The 23,107-nt window shown below is 37.3% G+C and overlaps 1 protein-coding gene across 1 annotated transcript; it reads left to right on the top strand.

The window, feature by feature from the left end:
* Positions 1–18: 18 nt before the first annotated feature.
* THAP6 (THAP domain containing 6) lies at positions 19–21,118 on the top strand. Its single transcript, XM_021702360.1, has 5 exons — positions 19–74; positions 972–1,074; positions 2,270–2,477; positions 8,675–8,800; positions 20,781–21,118. Exons 2-5 carry the CDS (start codon positions 995–997, stop codon positions 21,033–21,035), a joined length of 669 nt encoding a protein of 222 aa, XP_021558035.1. The 5' UTR covers positions 19–74; positions 972–994; the 3' UTR covers positions 21,036–21,118.
* Positions 21,119–23,107: the final 1,989 nt, after the last annotated feature.

Here is a 23,107-nt window from a genome sequence, read left to right as displayed (position 1 = left end):
CGGGGCTACGGGGCGGAAGTGAAGGGAAATGCAATCTCTGTGTTCGACGTTAGTCGCTGACTTCGCTGCTAACGGTAATAACTCTTAGGTTGCTTCTCCTTCCCCCCCCCCCCCATCGCTACTCGCCCAAACTCTGGGCGTGGTTCGGGGCGAGGTGGACCTTAGCGGCGCGGAGACGCCCGGTGGGCCCTCTCACCCCAAGGAAGGGACGCTCTCCGGCCTCATCCGCACCTGTGACAGGGCGGCCCCTCCTTTTCTCCCTGCGGCGGCCGGGAGCCTCGAGAAAGGGGCGGAGCTCCGCGGGCCCCTGGGCTCTGAGCCGGTTACCTGCGCGCGCTGCTCCTGCAGCTGCTAGGCGCCAGGGTCCTCGCCGACGGTTCGAGCTGCTGCTTTTACGTCAATCAATGCAAATATGCATTGACGTTTACTATGTGCCAGTCACCAGTTAAGCATGGGGACAAAAAGCGAGAAAAAACACAAGCCCCACCATGCCCTCTTGGAACTCCCACACTAGTAAGGGAGAAAGACATTAATCAGAGAATCACTGAAATAAGATTACAACTTTGAGAAGTGCTAGGTAGAAGTGTGTGTTCTATGAGAGCTAATGCTAGATGGGATCTGATTGAATCTGAGTGTCAAGGAAGGCTTCCCTGGGAAGCAACATGTAGCTAAAAGATGAGTAGAAGTTAGTATGCAAAGGCCTTGTGGCACGGTGCCTGTAAGAAGCCGCGGAAGGGAAATGTACAAGACTGCAGGATTGACTCAGACGCCTCAGAATGCGTAGTGAAATACGATTTGCCTTATAAAGAGCCAAGCCCCTGGAAAATTTTTAAAGCTGCCGGTGTTGAAGAAAATATTTGCCTTTGGCTTTCTAGCATGGTTTCACAGTACCTAAAAACATGCTGGGAAAAGTAAATATGTTGCCCTTAGCTTTGAAGTTACTAACTCTTACCGTTTTAATTTTCTTTCAGTTCTGTTATGAGTTGCTAAAATCATGGTGAAATGTTGCTCGGCCATTGGATGTGCTTCCCGCTGTTTGCCAAATTCCAAGTTAAAAGGACTGACCTTTCATGTGTAAGATTTTGCTGTAGTTAAGCCAAGTACTTCTGACTGTTATAAAAAGCCAAAGACAGTTCCACTTAAATCTTCAGTTTTGATCTTTAGTTCCCAAATCTGTAAATAGCTCTTTTAGCTCAATTTGAAGTGACAGTGATAATTTACATTTTTATAATTTAGTTTAAAAGTTTAAGATACCTGCCAAGGTATCAGAGGCTAGTAAACAAAAATATCAAGCTCATTTTTGCTAATATTATTACTTTGCATTTTAACATACCTTCAAAGAAATTCAGTTTTGTTTACATGGAGTTTACAACCTGAAGCAAGAAAGGATCTTTGCCCAAATATGTCCTGTCCTTTCTATTTAGAAATAGATCAAACTTATGTTGTAGAGAAAAAAATATAAATCACAAGCTCAGACCAAGGGTTCTTTAGCAGTATTACCAATAAATCAAGATGTTCCAAATTTTCTATTTTAGCCATTCTTCTGACAGCAAAGGAAAGGAGTAATAAGATTTAATAATTATTCATTTGCTAAAGGTTTATTTTGCTGCTTTTGCGCCAGGCACTGTGCTACGTGCTAGAGAAAGATCTGTTAACTACTTTGCTACGTATGAGGAAACAAAAAATGAGTACGTGTACCCTACCTTTTCCAAAAAAGATTTGAATCAGCTTGGAAAATTGAAAAGATACGGTTATTGGTTTCCAGATCTCTCAAAATAGTTCTTATCTCTAGAACTTCAAACTCTGCAGCAGTTCTTTGCCTCATTCACTAAGCATTTATAGGCCTGTTGTGTATTAAATGCTCTACTAAACAACTTTCTGATGCTGACAGAAGAATGAAAGTACAAGGTACTCTATTCATCTGGGATAAATTCTGGATATCGCTTCATGTAGGAAAAGGCCGAAGTGATATTATCACGTATAGATAAAGAAAAATCTCCAGTTGTGGGTCTTCCTATAATATCCATTGAAACTTTTCTTCTTTATAATATGAAGAAAATTGAAATGAGGGCTGTATTTCTGCAGCATGATTGGTAGAAAAATCTATTAAAACTGAAAGTTCTGAAAGCATGCTTCATGATGGCTTCCTGAATATTCCATTTCCCAAGAGTAATAACAAACTCATCAATGAACCAGTTTAGTCCAGCCTTAATTCAAGTATCTATCAATAGTGTTCAATTTTAAAATACTTTTTGTATTTTTTTTCTAGATTCCCCACAGATGAAAACGTCAAAAGAAAATGGGTATTAGCAATGAAAAGACTTGATGTGAATGCTGCAGGCATTTGGGAGCCTAAAAAAGGAGACGTGTTGTGTTCAAGGCACTTTAAGAAGACAGATTTTGACAGAAGTGCTCCAAATATTAAACTGAAACCTGGAGTCATACCTTCTATCTTTGATTCCCCATCTCACTTACAGGTTTGTTTATGAGACACTGCTTACCATCATTACTCATTTTTTATGGTACTGTTGAAGAACCTTTACCACTCAGGCTAACATTTTATTGTTTGCTTATTCCTCTGAAATCCATTTTTTGAGTTTTTGTATTTGTAAGCTACTGCTTTAGCTTTCGTAATATGTAGTAGGAGTATTTTACCAGTAACCACTCAGAAATATTTGTATGTTACTAAGATTTGTTGAAGGAGACTGACTTTAGGAGTTAACATAACTCAGGATTTGTATCTAAATGGAGGAAAATAAGAGGGTTGAACTGAAGTTCCAAGTTGCCAGTCCTCCTCGTACTGGAGCAAAAGTCAAGAGCAGAGCCACTAACAGAACCAAAGCATACTTTAGAGCTACATACATTCAAGCTTAAAGCCTAGGTAGAACTAAAAGGAAGAAAAACAAAACAGATGAGAACAGGAGAATGAAAGGAGAGAAAAGGTGAGAAAAAGAAAATAAAAGGATTGTATAAGTAAAATCTAATTGAATTTTGTGTTTTTTCTCAGTGGTATTAGTGTTACAGATTGACTGCCTTGCCTTTAGTATCTCTCTTAATATACGGTAAAGTGTTTCTAGTAACCATAGAGTAACTGATTCCAGTGTAGAAAATTCAGGGAGAGCCTGTGGGTTCCCAGAACAACAGTAATGAACCTCCACTGAAAGGTACCTCCTTCCCAACAGCTGAAAACAAGGGAAGTATAGAAGGTCTTTGACTTATGACTTTTCAACTTTATGATGGTGCAAAAGCAATAATGCATTCAACAGAAACCATACTTTGAATTTTTAATTTTCATCTTTTTCTGGGCTAGTGATACGCAGGATGCAATACCATACTCCTATGGTGCTAGGCAGTGGGAATGAGCTGCAGCCACGTGGTCACAAGGATAAACAACCAATACACTAACAACTATTCTGTACCCATACAACCAGTCTGTTTTTCAGTTTCAGTACAATATTCAATAAATCACATGAGATATCAATACTTCATTATAAAATAAATAGGCTTGGGGCACCTAGGGGCTCAGTTGGTTAAGCATCCAACTCTTGATTTCTTTTTTTTTTCTTTTTTTTTTAATGTGTTAACTAAGTTTATTGTGGTAATCATTTACAGTATAAACATGTCAAATCATCACACTGTACACCTTAAACTTATACGTTTCATGTCAATTATATACATATTTTTTAATTTAATTTTATTTTATGATGCTATGTTAGTCACCATATAGTACATCATTAGTTTATGATTAGTAGTGTTCCATGATTCATTGTTTGCATATAACACCCAGTTCTCCATGCAATACATGCCCTCCTTAATACCCATCACCGGGCTAACCCATCCCCCCACCCCCCTCCCCTCTAAAACCCTCAGTTTGTTTCTTGGAGTCCATAGTCTCATGGTTCATCTCCCCCCTCCGATTCCCCCCTGCCCAACTCCTGATTTATGCTCAAGTCATGATCTCAGGGTTGTGAGATCGAGCCGTGTGTTGGACTCCATGCTGGGCGTGGAGCCTGCTTAAGATTCTCCCCCTCCCTCTCCCTCTGCCCCTCCCCTCCTTGCTCTCACTCTTGCTCCCTCTCTCTCTAAAAAAATAAAAACATAAAATAAAAAATAAAAGAGGCTTTGTGTTAGATAACTTTGCTCAACTGTAGGCTAATGTAAGTGTTCTGAGCATGTTTACAGTAGGCTAGGCTAACTATTCTGTTCAGTAGGTTAGGTATATCAAATGCTTTTTCAACTTACAGTATTTTACATTTACATAACCCCATCATAAGTCAAGGAAGATCTGTAATCCACAAGTGTACCTGCTCCTATGTGGTCTTGGCCACTATACCACTGTCTTTACTTGGTCATATTCCAGTGCCTGAGTGATCAAGTAGAGACTGCCTCACTCTCTCCCATATTAATAAATGTACAATATCTTGTGCAATTTGTTGTGAAGGTTTTTTTTTCCCTTATAGCAAGTGTCATCTAGCTTTAATGTTGAGAACCTTAAGAAATGTGGGCATAATTAAATAAACCATAAGTTACTGACTTTCAAAAACTATTTATATCCTTGTAACAAAAGAAGTTTTTCATTATAGGAAATTAGATGATGGAAGCAAAAAGAAAATAAAAATTAACAATCATCAGGGGCGCCTGGCTGGCTTAGTTGGTAGAGCATGCGACTCTTAAATCTCAGGGTCCTGTGTTCAAGCCCCATATTGGGCATGGAGCCTACTGTAAAAAAAAAAAAAAGTGGGCGCCTGGGTGGCTCAGTCATTAAGCGTCTGCCGTTGGCTCAGGTCATGATCCCAGGGTCCTGGGATCGAGCCCCATATCGAGCAGGAAGCCTGCTTCTCCCTCTCCCACTCCCCCTGCTTGTGTTCCCTCTCTCACTATGTATCTCTCTGTCAGATAAATAAGTAAAATCTTTTAAAATATATATATATTTAAAAAATTAACAATAATCACATCCAAAGATAATATTTTTAACACTTCAGTATGTATCTTTCCAGTCATTTGTGTATGTATATAAATTCATCTATAAATATTCTTACAAAAATATAAGTACACTGTAGATTTGAACCTTCAGCAACAGAGTTTGAATGCATGGGTCCCTTTATACACAGATTTTTTTCAATAAATAACAGTATAGTACTATAAACATTTTTTCTTCCTTAGGATTTTAATAACATTTTCTCTAGCTTACTTTATTGTAAGAATACAGTATAGAATACATATACAAAATATGTGTTAATCAACTATTTGTGTTGTCAGTAAAGCTTCCAGTCTACAAACAATAGGTAGTTAAGTTTTGGGAGAGTCAAAAGTTATACGTGGATTTTCAACTGTGCAGGGGAGTTGGTGCCTTTAACCCTGCATTGTTCAAGGATTAACTGTATATCCTTTCTTAATTTGCTTCCATATCTCTCCCCCCACCCTCGCTCTCATCTCAACATTTATATAGTGTTTATTATGTGCCAGGCACTATTCTAAGCACCTTGTATGTAAACTCATTTAGTCTTCTTAACAACCATGTGAAATAAATACTATTATTACTCTCATTTTACTACTTGAAGAAACTTAGGTCCAGAGAGCTGGAATACCTTCCCCAGGGTGGCACAGCTATTAAATGGTGGAGGCTGAGTTTGAACCCAGTCATTTTGGCTCCAGAGTCCACTGTTAACTACTACTTTCCAGGATGTTAAATGTTTTTCCATAACAATGGCTTTCAAACTTTAGTCTATATAAGAATTATCCAAGGAGCTTGTTTAAAATGGAGAATCCAGGACACCTGGTTGGCTCAGTCGGTTGAGCAACCTACTCCTGGTTTGGCTCAGGTCATGATCTCTAGGTCATGAAATGAAGCCCTGCATAGGGCTCCATGCTCAGCAGCGAGTTTACTTGAAGATTCTCTCCCTCTGCCCCTCCCCCTGCTCACACTCTCTCTCTCTCTCTAAAATAAATAAATCTTTTTTAAAAATAAAATAAATGGAGAATCCTGTGCCCCAGATAATTTGATTCACTAAGTTTGGGCTAGAGTCCAGAAAGCTGCACATTTTAACAAGCATCCCACACAATTGTGTTGCAGATCTACAGATAATATTTTTAAGAGAAACCTATATAGACATCAATTTTTATTGATTATTATTTTAGTATAAGCTTTATACTAAAATACACATATGGGAAAGTGCACACATCATAAATGTACCTAGCAATAAATTGTCATAAAGTGAATTAACTCCCTTTAAACCAAGATATAAAATATTACCAGCACCCCAGAAGCCTCCTTCATGCTCTTTTCTAGTCACTCTACCCCCAAAGGTAAATACTATCCTGACTTTTATCACTGTCTCTCATATAAATCGAGTCAGTATGTACTCTTCTTTAGCTCAACATTTTGTATGTGTGATTCGCCCATTTTTTTTTTTTCCCCAAGATTTTATTTATTTGAGAGAGCACATGAGAGGGGGGAGGGTCAGAGGGAGAAGCAGACTCCCCACTGAGCAGGGAGCCCAATGCGGTCCTCGATCCTGGGACTCCAGGATTATGACCTGAGTGGAAGGCAGACGCTTAACCAACTGAGCCACCCAGGCACCCAGTGTTGTAGTATGTGATAATAGTCCATTTACTTTCTTTGCAATATAGTATTCTATTATCTAAATAAACTATAATTTTGCTTTTCTACTGTTGATAAACATTTGTGTTTTCACTTCAGGTCTATTATGAATGATGCAACTGAGTGTTTTTGTCCATGTGCCTTTGGGTGCACATAGGTTCACATTTCTGCTGAAATGAAACCTCTTCTGAAGTGGAACTGCTGGGTCCTAGGGTTGTGTATGTCCAGCTCAAGCAGTATTGCCATCATTTTCCAAAGTGGTTTTGCCAATTTGTAGTCTCACCATCCACATATAAATGTTCCTCTGGTTCCATATCCTTGTCAGTACCTGGTGGTATCAGTTTTACAAAACATATTTAGTGACCATGTAGCAATTGATTTGATGTAGGAACAACAGTTTATGTAACCAATTACTATTGTATATAGGTTATCATCACTTACTATTTTAAACAGTGCTGTGATGAGTCCCTGGATCGAGTCCCACAGCGGGCTCCCGGCTCGGCGGGGAGCCTGCTTCTCCCTCTGACCCTCTCCCCTCTCATGCTGTTTCTCTCTCGCTCGCTCTCTAAAAAATAAATAAAATCTTTAAAAAAAAAAAGGATATAACTTTTTCTTAATTCATTTTTACATGATTTATAGCCTTTCTCTTTTTTTAAGTATTTTTTTTTTAGATTTTATTTATTTATTCAAGAGAGAGCAAGAGGGAGAGCACAGAGAGAGACTGAGAGGGAGAAGCGGACTCCCTGCCAAGCAGAGAGCCTAATGCAGGACTCAATCCCAGGACCCCAATATCATGACCTGAGCCAAGGCAGACGCTTAACCAACTGAGCTACCCAGGCGCCCCTATAGCCTTTCTTCACTTATTTTTTTTTAAAGATTTTATTTGAGAGAGAGAGAGAATGGGTGCGTGCGCATGTGCGTCTGAGGTGGGGGGAGGGGCAGAGAGACAGAAGCAGGCTCCCCACTGAGCGCAGAGCCAGAGGCAGGGCTTGATCTCAAAACCCTGAGATCATGACCTGAGCTGAAACCAAAAGTCAGATGCTTAACCAACTGAGCCACCCAGGCACCCCAGCCTTTCTCCACTTAATTTAGACTGCAATTTTTTTTCCTAAAGCCTTTTATCCACTTGATCTATTTCTAGATTTCCTGTCTCATCTTTAAGAGGGTAGCACATTCTATTAACTATTGTTATTGAGTAATGTATCTTTAATAAGTGGTAGGACATATTCTTTCTCAATAGCACTCTTATTTTTTTTAGGAAAATTTGTGTTTCTAGATGAACTTTAGAGTTATTTTCAGGAAGTTCCTTTAAACTAATCTCAGAGATTAAACTCGTACTGTTGTTGCTATGTTATATGTGGACCAATATTGCCTGTAAAAAGATTTTATATATAAAAAAGGGCAATATTGGTCTATACACTACAGAATACCATATAATACATACTAGTTCATATGCTAGAACATCAGCTCTAGTCTCCTAGCGGCCAATAAAAAGAATAGAATACATTGGGTTACCTGGATTGCACAGTCAATACATTTTCTTAAAACTCATGCTCTCTGTTAAGGAGAAGCAAAACATTTTTCAGCAATAGCTATGAAAAGAATGTTTCTCTTGAGGCCTCTTAAAGGAGACATTGCCTAATGTAGTGGACAAGACATCAGTAACATCCTTAAAGTAAACATGACAGCCAATTTCGTATTAAAAATGCTGTCTCTTTTACAAGCTGAGTGCATACCACCAGAAAACAATTTAAAATAAAATTTGAGAGTGGATGTAAGCACTTCAGACCAAATCTGCCTCTCTATGGTGGCCTCTCTTGACCTGGGGTGGGGGATGGGGAAAGGGGATCTCTAGGTTATTTGGAGGATTGTATGAATGGCAAATTATTTTTTAATAAATACTAGTTTATATTAAAAAAATAATAATCTCAAAGGAATTTAAAATTTACTGAGTTTTTCAAGCAGTTTCCATGAAAAGAAATACTGTATTCCACTACACAAATTTAAGAAGGAATAAAAATTTTAAAAAGGACAGAAGTATCTACAATAATTGTTATTAACTCTTCTTAACAGGGGAAAAGAGAAAAACTTCATTGTAGAAAAAACTTCACCCTCAAAACCCTTCCAGTCACAAACCACAATCATCAGCTTGTTGGTGCTTCCTCATGTACTGAAGAATTCCAATCCCAGTTCATTTTTGTAAGTAAAATTACTTACTGACCTAATGCTGATGTTTTTAAGATAATATGTCTTCTCCATTAGGATTAGAGTAGAGGTTTAGGTGTTTGAGATATAGATATAGATATAGATATAGATATAGATACAGATACAGATACCATGTCCAAAAATAATATTGCTTCCCAGGGCCATTATAATTTTTATATATGCAGTAATAATATAGAAGTAGTTAATCCTTTGGTTACATATTTAGTTGAAAGAATGCTTTCACACAGATATATTTACCAAGAAAAATGCAATAATTAATTCCTCCCTTTAGGTACTGTATCTTCTACATGAAAATATCTAATAAAAAATATAGTTACCTCTTTAGGTTTTCTTAAAGAACAGTCATACACATACAGAGTTTTCAAGCTTGCATTATTATTCATCTCATTGTGTATTCCTGTTAGAGCCATACCTGGAATCCAGATCTGTTTTACTTTCTTGAATACTATAGCTTTATAATAATTCTTGAAATCAGGCAGTGTTTGTCTTCCAACTTTGTTACTTTTCAAAGTTGTTTTGAATATTCTAGATCTTTTGCATTTTCATGGGAATTTTAGAATCACTTTATAAGGATTTCTACAAACATTCCTGCTGGAATTTTAACTGGGATTGTGTTGAATCTACAGATTCCATTTGGGAAGAATTGACATCTTAATGAAACTATTTTAAGTCTTTGAACCTGTGAACTCAATTGTATCTCTACATTTATTTATGTTTTGAACTTCTCTCAGCAACATTTTGTAGTTTTCAACGTACCAGTCTTTCACTTTGTCAGATTTATCCCTAAGTATTGTATGTGGTTGGATGCTATTATAAATGGTGTTGTTTTGTTTTTACTGATAGTATATGGAAGTTGATTTTTGTATGCTGACCTTGTATTTGGCAAACTTGCTAAACTCACATATTAATTATAAAAGCTTTTTATAGAGGCTAATAGATTTTCTACATAATCATATTGTCTGTCTTTAAAGACAGTTTTAATTCTTCCCTTCCAATACGAGGCCTTTTATTTCTTTTTCTTGCTTTATTGTACTGCTTTGAACTTCCAGGGCTATGCTGAATAGAAGTATTTAGAGCTGATCTCCAGGCTTTCCCCTAAAATCAGGCTTTGCTCCTGATTTTAGAAAGCAGGCATTCAGTCTTTCACCACTAAATAGGTTAACTGTAGGTTTTTCATAAATGCCTTTTATCAGATTAAGGAAGTGCCTTTCTGTTCTAGTTTGGTGAGAGTTTTTATCAGAAGTGAATGTTAGTTTTGTCAGATGCTTTTTCTGTATCGAGATCATGTGGTTTTCTTTTGTAGTTTGTTAATATGATTAGTTATATCAATTGATGTTTGAATATTAAACCAGCCTCATAATAAACTCTACCTCATGTTGTGTTATCATTTTTATATATTGTTGGATTAGATTTGTTAAAATTTTGTTTAGAATCTTTCCTTGTATGTTCAGTCAGGATATTGGGCTGTAGTTTTCTTTCCTTGTAATGTCTTTGTCTGGTTTTAGAATCAAAATAATGCTGACCTCAATGAATAAGTTAGAAAATATTGCCTCCTTTTTTGATTTTCTGGAAGAGTTTGTATAGATTCGTTATTATTTCTTCCATAAGTATTTGATAGAATACCCCAGTAAAACTATCTGAGCATGTGGTGGGAAAAGTTTTTTTGGTAGCTTGTATCTTCCAAGGGATTTGTCCATTTTATCTCAGTTGTCAAGTTCATTAGTTTAAAATTTGCTCATAATATTTGCTTATTATCCTTTTAACATATATAGAATCTGTAGGGATATTATCTCTCCCATTTCTGATATTGGCAGTTTGTTTCTGTTCTCTTTTATTGCTGATCAGTCTGCCTAGAGATTTCTCAATTTTGTTGATCTTGTCAAAGAACTAGCTCTCATTGATTTTCTTGCTTTTTTGTTTTTGTTTTCTACTTGACTGATTTCCATTCATCTTTATTATTTTATTTTTTCTACTTCAGTAAAATTTGCTCATCTTTTTCTAGTTTCTTAAAATGAAAGCTAAGGTCATTGACTTGAGGCTTCTTCCTTTCTAATATAGGCATTTAGTGATATTAATTGCTTCCTAAGTATTGCTTTAACAACCCTCCATAAATGTTTTCATTTTCATTTAGTTCAGGATATTTCCTAATTCCATTTGGATTTGTTCTTTGACCCATGAATTATTTAGAAGTGTGTGCCATATAGTTTCCAAATATTAGGGAATTTTCCAGTTACCTTTCTATTAATTTCTAATTTAATTATATTGTAGTCAGAGAATATAGGTTGTATGGCTTGAAATATTTTTAAATTTATTGAGACTTGTAGTCTAGAATATGGTCTATCTTGGCAAATGTTCTGTGTGCATTTGCAAAGAATGTACATTCTGCTGATGTTGGCTAGAATGTCTTAGAAATATCCATTAAGTCAAATTGTTTATAGTGTTGTTCAACTTTTCATCCTTACTAAACTTCTGTCTGCTTGCTCTATTATTGAGAGAGGAATTTAATCTTCTGGTAATCTTCTAATTCTCCTTGAAGTTGTCAGTTTTTACTTGTTATGTTTTACAGCACTGTTATTGGGTACTAAATATTTAGGATTGTTATGCCTTGATAATTTAACCCTATTATTATTAGGAAATGGCCTTCTTTTTTTTTTTAATTTAATTTTATTATGTTATGTTAATCACCATACATTACATCATTAGTTTCTGATATAGGGTTCCCTGATTCATTGTTTGCGTATAACACCCAGTGCTCCATTCAATACGTGCCCTCTTTAATACCCATCATCAGGCTAACCCATCCCCCCACCCCCTCCCCTCTAGAACCCTCAGTTTGTTTCTCAGAGTCCATAGTCTCTCATGGTTCGTCTCCCCCTCCGATTTCTCCCCTCTTCATTTTTCCCTTCCTACTATCTTCTTTTTTTTTAACATATAATGTATTATTTGTTTCAGAGGTACAGGTCTGTGATTAATCAGTCTTACACAGTTCACAGCACCACCATAGCACATACCCTCCCCAATGTCTATCACCCAGCCACCCCATCCCTCCCACCCCCCACCACTCCAGCAACCCTCAGTTTGTGTCCTGAGATTAAGAATGCCTCATATCAGTGAGATCGTATGATACTTGTCTTTTTCTGATAGACTTATTTCACTTAGCGTAATACCTTCTAGTTCCAAATCCACATCATTGCAAATGGCAAGATTTGGGTTTTTTTGATAGCTGCGTAATATTCCATTGTGTGTATGTATGTTTGTGTGTGTATCTGTGTGTGTGTGTGTGTGTGTGTGTGTGTGTGTATACCACATCTTCTTTGTCCATTCATCTGTTGATGGACAGCTTGGCTCTTTCCATAGTTTGGCTATTGTGGACATTGCTGCTATAAACATTGGTGGCACGTACCCCTTCGGATCACTATACTTGTATCTTCGGGGTAAATACCCAGTAGTGCAATTGCTGGGTCGTAGGGTAGCTCTATTTTCAACTTTTTGAGGAAGCTCCATACTGTTTTCCAGAGTGGCTGCACCAGCTTGCATTCCCACCAACAGTGTAGGAGGGTTCCCCTTTCTCCACATCCCCGCCAACATCTGTCGTTTCCTGACTTGTTAATTTTAGCCATTCTGACTGGTGTGAGGTGGTATCTCATTGAGGTTTTTTTTTTTTTTTTTAAAGATTTTATTTATTTATTTGAGACAGAGAGAATGAGAGAGAGAGAGCACATGAGAGGGGGGAGGGTCAGAGGCAGAAGCAGGCTCCCTGCCGAGCAGGGAGCCCGATGCGGGACTCGATCCCGGGACTCCAGGATCATGACCTGAGCCGAAGGCAGTCGCTTAACCAACTGAGCCACCCAGGCACCCATCTCATTGAGGTTTTGATTTGGATTTCCCTGATGCCGAGCGATGTTGAGCACTTTTTCATGATTCTGTTCACCATTTGGATGTCTTCTTTGCAGAAATGTCTGTTCATGTCTTCTGCCCATTACTTGATTGGATCATTTGTTCTTTGGGTGTTGAGTTTAATAAGTTCTTTATAGATTTTGGATACTACCCCTTTATCTGATAGGTCATTTGCAAATATCTTCTCCCATGCTGTCGGTTGTCTTTTGGTTTCGTTGATTGTTACCTTTGCTGTGCAAAAGCTTTTTATCTTAATGAAGTCCCAATAGTTCATTTTTGCCTTTGTTTCCCCTGCCTTTCGCGATGTTTCTAGGAAGAAGTTGCTGTGGCTGAGGTCAAAGAGGTGCTGCCTGTGTTCTTCGCCAGGATTTTGATGAACTCCTGTCTCACATTTAGGTCTTTCATCCATTTTGAATCTATTTTTGTGTATGGTGTAAGGAAATGGTCCAGTTTCATTCTGCATGTGGCTATCCACTTTTGCCAACACCATTTGTTGCAGAGACTGTCTTTTTTCCATTGGACATTCTTTCCTGCTTTGTTGAAGATTAGTTGACCATAGAGTTGAGAGTCCATTTCTGGGCTCTCCATTCTGTTCCATTGATTTTTGTGTCTGTTTTTGTGCCAGTCCCATACTGTCTTGATGATTACAGCTTTGTAATAGAGCTTGAAGTCCCGAATTGTGATGCCACTGGCTTTGCTTTTCTTTTTCAACATCCCTCTGGCTATTTGGGGTCTTTTCTGGTTCCATACAAATTTTAGGATTATTTGTTCCATTTCTTTGAAAAAAGTGGATGGTATTTTGATAGGGATTGCATTAAATGTGTAGATTGCTCTAGGTAGCATTGACATCTTCACAATATTAGTTCTTTCAATCCATGAGCATGGAACGTTTTTCCATTTCTTTGTGTCTTCCTCAATTTCTTTCATGAGTATTTTATAGTTTTCTGAGTACAGATTCTTTGCCTCTTTAGTTAGATTTATTCCTAGGTATCTTATGGTTTTGGGTGAAATTGTAAATGGGATCGACTCCTTAATTTCTCTTTCTTCTGTTTTGTTGTTGGTGTAGAGAAATGCAACTGATTTCTGTGCATTGATTTTATATCCTGCCACTTTACTGAATTCCTGTATGAGTTCTAGCAGTTTTGGGGTGGAGTCTTTTGGGTTTTCCACATAAAGTATCATACCATCTGCAAAGAGTGAGAGTTTGACTTCTTCTTTGCTGATTCAGATGCCTTTTCTTTTTGTTATCTGATTGCTGTGGCTAGGACTTCTAGTACTATGTTGAATAGCAGTGGTGATAGTGGACATCCCTGCCGTGTTCCTGACCTTAGGGGAAAAGCTCTCAGTTTTTCCCCATTGAGAATGATATTTGCTGTGGGTTTTTCATAGATGGCTTTTATGATATTGAGGTATGTACCCTCTATCCCTACACTCTGAAGAGGTTTTTTTGGGTTTTTTTTGTTGTTTAAAGATTTTATCTATTTATTTGACACAGAGAGACATAGCGAGAGAGGGAACACAAGCAGGGGGAGTGGGAGAGGGAGAAGCAGGCTCCTGGCTGAGCAGGGAGCCCGATGCGGGACTCGATCCCAGGACCCTGGGATCATGACCTGAGCTGAAGGCAGATGCTTAACGACTGAGCCACCCAGGCACCCCCACTCTGAAGAGTTTTAATCAAGAAAGGATGCTGTACTTTGTCAAATGCTTTTTCTGCATCTACTGAGAGGATCATATGGTTCTTGTTCTTTCTTTTATTAATGCATTGTATCACGTTGATTGATTTGCAGATGTTGAACCAACCTTGCAGCCCAGGAATAAATCCCACTTGGTCGTGGTGAATAATCCTTTTAATGTACTGTTGGATCCTATTGGCTAGTATTTTGGTGAGAATTTTTGCATCCATGTTCATTAGGGATATTAGTCTGTAGTTCTCCTTTTTGATGGGGTCTTTGTCTGGTTTTGGGATCAAGGTAATGCTGGCCTCAGAAAATGAGTTTGGAAGTTTTCCTTCCATTTCTGTTCTTTGAAACAGCTTCAGAAGAATAGGTATTAATTCTTCTTTAAATGTTTGTAGAATTCCCCTGGGAAGCCATCTGGCCCTGGGCTTTTGTTTGTTGGGAGATTTTTGATGACTGCTTCAATTTCCTTACGGGTTATAGGTCTGTTCAGGTTTTCTATTTCTTCCTGGTTCAGTTTTGGTAGTTGATACATCTCTAGGAATGCATCCATTTCTTCCAGATTATCTAATTTGCTGTCATATAGTTGCTCATAATATGTTCTTGTTGTGATCTCTCCTCCTGCATTCATGATTTTATTTATTTGGGTCCTTTCTCTTTTCTTTTTGATAAGTCTGGCCAGGGGTTTATCAATCTTGTTAATTCTTTCAAAGAACGAGCTCCTAGTTTCGCTGATCTGTTCTACTGTTCTTTTGGTTTCTATTTCATTGATTTCTGCTCTGATCTTTACTATTTCTTCTCCTCTTGGGTTTAGGCTTTATTTGCTGTTCTTTCTCCAGCTCCTTTAGGTGTAGGGTTAGGTTGTGTATTTGAGACCTTTCTTGTTTCTTGAGAAGGGCTTGTATTGCTATATACTTTCCTCTTAGGACTGCCTTTGCTGCATCCCAAAGATTTTGAACAATTGTGTTTTCATTTTCATTTGTTTCCATGAATTTTTAGAATTTTTCTTTAATTTTCTGGTTGACCCATTCATTCTTTAGTAGGATGCTCTTTAGCCTCCATGTATTTGAGTTCTTTCCAACTTTCCTCTTGTGATCGAGTTTTAGTTTCAAAGCATTGTGGTCCAAAAATAGGCAGGGAATGATCCCAGTCTTTTGGTACCGGTTGAGACCTGATTTGTGACCTAGGTTGTGATCTATTCTGCAGAATGTTCCATGGGCACTAGAGAATAATGTGTATTCTGTTGTTTTGGGATGGAATGTTCTGAATATATCTGTGAAGTCCATTTGGTCCAATATGTCATTTAAAGCCTTTATTTCCTTATTGATCTTTTGTTTAGATGATCTGTCCATTTCAGTGAAGGGGGGTGTTAAAGTCCCCTATTATTATTGTATTGTTGTCAATGTGTTTCTTTGATTTTGTTATTAATTGGCTTATATAATTGGCTCCTCCCATGTTAGGGTCATAGACATTTACAATTATTAGATCTTCTTGTTGGATAGACCCTTTAAGTAGGATATAGTGTCCTTCCTCAGCTCTTATTATAGTCTTTGGTTTAAAATCTAATTTGTCTGATATAAGGATTGCCACCCCACCTTTCTTTTGATGTCCATTAGCATGGTAAATGGTTTTCCACCCCCTCACTTTCAATCTGGAGGTGACCTTGGGTCTAAAATGAGTCTCTTGTAGCCAGCATATCGATGGGTCTTGTTTTTTTATCGAATCTGATACCCGGTGTCTTTTGATTGGGGCATTTAGCCCATTTACATTCAGGGTAACTATTGAAAGACATGAATTTAGTGCCATTGTATTCCTGTAAGGTGTCTGTTTCTGTATATTGTCTGTGTTCCTTTCTGGTCAATGTTCCTTTTAGGCTCTCTCTTTGCTTAGAGGACTCCTTTAAATATTTCTTGTAGGCCTGGTTTTGTGTTCACAGACTCTTTTAGTTTTTGTTTGTCCTGGAAGCTTTTTATCTCTCCTTCTATTTTCAATGACAGCCTAGCTGGATATAGTATTCTTGGCTGCATATTTTTCTCGTTTAGTGCCCTGAATATATCATGCCAGTCCTTTCTGGCCTGCCAGGTCTCTGTGGATAGGTCTGTTGCTAATCTAATGTTTCTAGGTTACAGACCTCTTGTCCCGAGCTGCTTTCAGGATTTTCTCTTTGTCTCTGAGACTTGTAAGTTTTACTATTAGATGTCGGGATGTGGACCTATTTTTATTGATTTTGAGGGGGGTTCTCTGTGCCTCCTGGATTTTGATGCCTGTTTCCTTCCCCAAATTAGGGAAGTTCTCTGCTATAATTTGCTCCAGTATACCTTCTGCCCCTCTCACTCTTTCTTCTTCTACTGGGATCCCAATTATTCTAATATTGTTTCGTCTTATGGTATCACTTATCTCTTGAATTCTGCCTTCGTGATCCAGTAGTTGTTTATCTCTCTTTTTCTCAGCTTCTTTATTCTCCATCATTTGGTCTTCTGTATCACTAATTCTCTCTTCTGCCTCATTTATCCTAGCAGTTAGAGCCTCCATTTTTGATTGCACCTCATTAATAGCCTTTTTGATTTCCACTTGATTAGATTTTAGTTCTTTTATTTCTCCAGAAAGGGTTTCTCTAGTATCTTCCATGCTTTTTTCAAGCCCAGCTAGTATCTTTATAATCGTCATTCTGAACTCTAGTTCAGACATCTTACTAATGTCCGTATTGATTAGGTCCCTGGCAGTCGGTACTGCCTCTTGTTCTTTTTTTTTGAGGTGAGTTTTTCCTTCTTGTCATTTTGTCCAGAGGAGAATAGATGAATAAGAGACAAAATGCTAACAGGGTAACAACGACCCCAGAAAAATATACACTAAACAAATCAGAAGTGACCTTCCAGAAAGTGGTCACTTTTCTGTTCAGAGAGTTGCTGCTATTCTTTTCTTCGATCTCCTGTTGAGTTTGTAGGTGTTCAGAATGGTTTGATACCTATCTAGCTGAATTCCTAGGACCAGATGAAATTTAGGTCTCCTACTCCCCTGCTCTCTTGCTCCTCCCCGGAAATGACCTTCTTTATCCCTGGTAATGTTCTTTTGCTCTGAAATCTATTTTCTCTGATAGCAGTATACCCACTTTTTTTCTTTTTCATTAGTGTTATGTATTGGTAATCGTTCCCAACTTACGGTGATTCGATTCATGATTTTTCAACTTTACGATGGTGCAAAATCAATGGACTTTCAATAGAAACCGTATTTCTTGTTTTTAATTTTCATCTTTTCCTGGGCCAGTGATATGTGTCACTATACTCTTTTATGATGCTGGGCAGTGGCAGCAAGCCAGTCAGCCACACGATCACAAGGGTGAACAATCAGTACACTTAGAACCATTCTGTGGCCATACAACCATTGTGTTTTTCACTCCCAATAATAGTTTTCAATGAATTACATGAGATATTCAACACTTTATTATAAAATAGGCCTGTGAAACCCATCATAGGTGGAGGAAGGTCTGTATCTTTTTCCGCTCTTTTACTTTCAACCTATTTGGTTTGTTTGAAGTATGTTTTTTTTAGGTAGCTTATACTTTTGGGTCTTGATTTTTTTAATCTAATCTGATAATTTCAGCCTTTTACTTGGGTTATTCAGACCATTTACACTTAATGTGTTTATTGATATTGTTCGGTTTAGTTAAATCTGTCATCATATTTGTCTCCTACTTGTTCCATTTGTTCTTTGTTCCCATTTTCTTCTTTTTCTGCCTTTTTTTGGATTAATTGAATTTTTTTGGTTCCATTTTACATCCTTTTTTTGACTCATTGGCTGTAACTTTTTGTTTCATTTTAGTGGTTGCTTTTGAGTCTATAGCATTCATCTTTAAATTATCAAAGGCTATATCCAAGTGATATTATTCCACTTAACACATATTATAAGAATCTTAAAATAGTCTACTTTCATTTCCCTTCTCCCAATTTTTGTGTTACTGCTATCATACATTTCACTTTTACATATGCTATAAACCCCACACTACATTGTTAGAATTTTTGTTTTAACAATAAATTATCTTTTAAAGAGATATAAATAATAAGAAAAAAAGTCTTATACCTTACCCATGTAGTGGCCATTGCCAGGGCTTTTCATTCCTTGGGGTAAGTCTGTATTTCCCTCTGGTTCCATTCGGTCTGAAGGACTTTAATTTCTTACAGTGCAGCTATGCTGGTGATGAATTCTTTCAGCTTTTATATTTCTGGAGACAAATCATTACTTAGTCTCTGTTTTTGAAAGATTTTTTTCATTAGGTATCAAATCCTAGGTTGATAGTTTTGGAGATTGTTTTTAGTTCTTCAAAGATGTTGCCCCACTGTATCCTCACAGACATTGTTTCTGATGCAAAATCTGTCATCTTTATCCTCTATATATCTAATGTTTCTTGTTTTCCTTGCTTTTAAGAATTTTTCTTTCCCAGTGGCTTGAATAATTTGATTATGATTTACCTTAGTTTAGTTTTCTTCATATTTCTCATGCTTGGGATTTTTGAGCTTCTTTATCTGTGGGTTTATAGTTTTCATCAAACTTGGACAAATTTTGGCCAAGGTTTCTTCAGATATTTCATTCTACCTCAACATTTCTTTCCATTCCTTCAGGGATTCTGATTGCATATGTATTAGGCTATATGAGTCACACTACCACTCATTGATGCTCTCCTAATTTTTTGGTTTTTTCTAGTTTTGTTTTTCAATATTCCATTTTCTCTCTGTAGTCTATTCTGGATAGTTCATATTGCTGAGCCTTCACCTTCACTAATCTGCCATTAATTCCCTCCAATGTATTTTTCACCTCACACACTGTAGATTTTATCTCTAGATGTTCTATTTGTTTCTTTTTTATATCTTTCATGTCTCTGCCTAACTTTTTGAATATATAGAATACAATTTTAATAACTTTCTTAATTCCCTTATCTGCTAATTCCAACATTTGTCGCAGTTCTGGGTTAGTTTTCATTGACCAGTTTATGTCTTATTATGGCTCACGTTGTCCTATTTCTTTGCATACCTGATAAATGTTGTGTGCTGCACATTGTGAATTTTACTTTGCTGGATGCTGGATATTTTTGTACCCTGTATTCTTGAGCTTTGTTCTGGGATACCACAAAATTATTTGGAAACAGTTTGATCCTTTCAGGTTTTGTTTGTTAGGCAGGACTAGAAGAGTGTTCTGTCTAGGGCTATTTGTTCTCCACCACTGTGGCGAGACTGTTCTGTATACTCTACTCAATGCCCCATGAATCCTGGAATTTTCTAATCTGGCAGGAGTGGGAATAGTGGCCACGCCCTCTGAACACAGAGCACTGCTGGTCCTTTCTGGTCATTCTTTTCTCAGACTTGAGCAGTTCCCTACCTGTGTGCACTGAATACTAGAAGTGGAGCCTGTCAGGATCTTCAGAGTTCTCTCTCCTCTCTAGTACTTTCTCCTGTGAATGGTAGCCACTTTGGTCTTCCTGGACGCTCTGCACAATCTTCTCAGTCTCCCGAGCTCTGCAGCATACGCACTTTCCCAAGGCAGTAAACTGGGGCAGTCGGCCATAGGGCTTACCTCTTAGTTTCCCATCCCTCCAGGATTGCTGCCTTCCTTGCCTGATATCGGTTATCTTCGTAACCTTTTTTTTATGCCTTTTAGCCACGTGTTGGGTTTTTTAGAGAGGAATCCATCCAATCTCTGTTATTTCATGTTGGCTACAAGCAAAAGTCCTCTTTGCTAATTTTAATATTAAATAACAACTTTTCAAGATTATTTTATAGTGCCTTTTTAAGATATGTCACTGTTACTTTCCCTATATTCAAATGAAAAAAAAGTATACCCAGCAAACTTAAGCATAGCCATAATAAATATCAAGAGAGCTTAAATTCTCTCTCTAAAAACCCCAAACCAGAGTCCTCTCTAAATATATAACACTCAGCCTGAGGACCTGCTCAAGTGCTCCTTTTCTGTCATCTCCTTTAACATGAATATTCATCAATATAAAATAAAATAGTTGAAAGTGTAATGATTAAAGATTTGTTGGTAGGTAAAACATAAACTTAGCAGTCCCACACCTAGGGAATGAAAGCTGGATAGTCATTACAAGTGTCATGTTCATAGCAGATACTTACCCCCCAAGGAGCAGCACCCCCCCTCTGTAGATTCTGTACCCCTCATGTTACACCTAGCCTTAGATAAAGGAGGGAGGCACTAGGCACCCAAAATACTGCTTTTACCTGCATCTTCTTCCTGTTTTCTTTAAACCTCTAAGTATCGCCAACTTAAAGATATCTAAGCATTGTGAATGGAAGACAGCTGAGGCCTAGCTATAAGCTTTTATGTTAACTACTTGTCTCTCTGGTTTAATAACTTGGTGTTTATGTTTTTAGGAACATAGCTACAGTGTAATGGACAGTCCAAAGAAACTTAAGCATAAATTAGATCATGTGATCAGCGAGCTAGAGGATACCAAGAAAAGTCTGCGGAATGTTTTAGACCGAGAAAAACGTTTCCAAAAATCATTGAGGAAGACAATCAGGGAATTAAAAGATGAATGTCTCATCAGCCAAGAAACAGCAAATAGACTGGAAGCTTTCTGTTGGGAGTGTTGTCAGGAGAGCATAGAAAGAGACTATATTTCATGAAATAATTCCATGTTATGTTCTACCTAAAATTAACATTGGTACAGCTTTTTAGAAAATAATTCTCATTTGCCATCATTAAATATTATCCATCATTTAGAGTGCTTCTTTGGATCTCCCATAGCATTATGCATTTAGTTGTTACCCAAAGATTTTTTTTGAAGATGTACAGAAATGTGTGCTAGTTATCATGGTTTTGTGTGATTTGTGACAATTATGTTTTTATAGCGCTAAACTAGTGGCAGGTCACTATCGTAAGATGTTAAAAGATCAAGAAGATTCCACAGGACTTAGGAAATGATATCAAATTAGTCACATTCAGCAATGGTAGTAGGAACTGGACTCTGCTTCAGCAGCATCAGATTTTTGGCTTCAAAGGAGTACCTTTACTTATGTATGCTTTATGGTAAGTATGTTGAATTATACTTTAAATGTATTTTACTATAAAGCAGAATTCATTTATAACACATGTCTATCTTGGATCCAATCCAAGGTGCTTTTGTTATTTGTAATACCAAAAGATTTTTTTTACATAGCATCCCATAGTCCTGACCCTGAGAATCGCATATGGTACAGATCTGTTGGCTTTTAAAGTTGTTCAGAACCAGGTTGAGAAGACCTCTGACAAGGTCTCAGTTTTTCAGTACGGTACATCGTTCCTCCCCTCTAGGAACACTTTGATATAAGCCCACATCGGTTTAAAAAGCGAAAAAGGGTACTAAATCTGATTTTTAAAGGTTGGTTGTGGACAGTTGTTCTGAACATTTTGTTTCATTATAAAGGAACGTCTTCAAAATCTAGACGCTAGTACTAGCTGAATATTTTTAATGCTCCTTTTTATTTTACAGAAAGTAATATTGCTGACATTTCTGAAATACAAAATATAGGTGAAATCATTAAAAAATAATGATACGGCTCTTCCAATTGCGATAGGATTTGGAGAAAGGGTTAGAATATTTTCCTGTAATTAGGAGAGTATACTATCCAAAGACTTTTATTTAAAGAAAGAAGGTAAAGCAGCAGCTTTAGAATAGCTTCTAACTGAATATACAAAAGAAGAACCCTTAGCTAATTTTTGATCTAAGTGTCAGAAATTTAGCTTTTCTTCTAATTTCTTATTAAGAACAACTGAAATTAAGAGTCAAAAATACTGTGGATTAGAATAAAAATTACCAGCCCACAGCCAAATTCTACTTTGAAACGCATGTACGTATTCAAACCTCATTCAGATGTCTATGCTATAGTAGTTAGAATTTGAGTATCAATTGTTTCATTGTGTCAACTAGAAATGAATTGCATTTTGTGCTAAAATATTCATGGAAATTTTGTGTTATATTAATATCAGTAAGGATATGGTCACTTGAATTTTCTTTGTATTCAAGAATTTTCTACGTGTTAATGCATGTTATATTTTTATGTAGGATTCCAAACCTTCCCTCTAAATGGGAACCTTCCCACATTTCAGAGGTCAGAATTATATTAAGAAGAAACACTGAGGTCATATCTTTTCACTACCTAGAAAAAAATCTCATTAGCTACCCATTATTTATTTTAGTTATTTAATTTTGAATTAATAATGGACATTCGAAGGGGAAGTTTGGGTATGATCTTAGGTTTTATAGAGATACTGTGATAGAGATGGAGACTTATTTTGAGTATAAAAAATTAAAGTCAGTGGACAGTGAAGAAAAGTAGGATCGATCCAAACACAGTACATCCAAATTCTGGCTCTCTACTGGCTGCTTAGAATGACTCCAGCCTGAGAGACCTTTCCAAGAGTCAAAGCCCAGTTTGAGCCTCGATCACAGTCGCCACAGTCACTTTTACCACTTGTGTTCACAGTGAACTCAGCCCTTGTCTTCTTTGTCATTGGGCTTAGTATCACTGAGAGAGAGGTGACTGAGAACAAAATATTGGTATCATCAAAGACCCGGAGCTACCCATTTGCTCTTTATTCTTATGGAGAAATGATTACCAATAAAAATCGGACATAAGAAATAGGGTTCTCCTCACCCGCCACCCCAAACAAATGCCTAGCCTAGACACAGTAAATACCTCAGTCCTCTGTTCCAGAT

Source organism: Neomonachus schauinslandi, chromosome 2, assembly GCF_002201575.2.
Source record: "Neomonachus schauinslandi chromosome 2, ASM220157v2, whole genome shotgun sequence".
Taxonomy (NCBI): domain Eukaryota; kingdom Metazoa; phylum Chordata; class Mammalia; order Carnivora; family Phocidae; genus Neomonachus; species Neomonachus schauinslandi.
This window is presented reverse-complemented; position numbering and strand designations above follow the sequence as displayed.

Bases quoted from the DNA above. Each gene is read 5' to 3' on its own strand.
- THAP6 (XM_021702360.1), top strand. From the start codon at position 995: ATGGTGAAATGTTGCTCGGCCATTGGATGTGCTTCCCGCTGTTTGCCA. The intron at 2,478-8,674 runs GTTTGTTTATGA...TCTTCTTAACAG, and splicing joins ATTCCCCATCTCACTTACAG to GGGAAAAGAGAAAAACTTCA. The intron at 8,801-20,780 runs GTAAGTAAAATT...TTATGTTTTTAG, and splicing joins TCCAATCCCAGTTCATTTTT to GAACATAGCTACAGTGTAAT.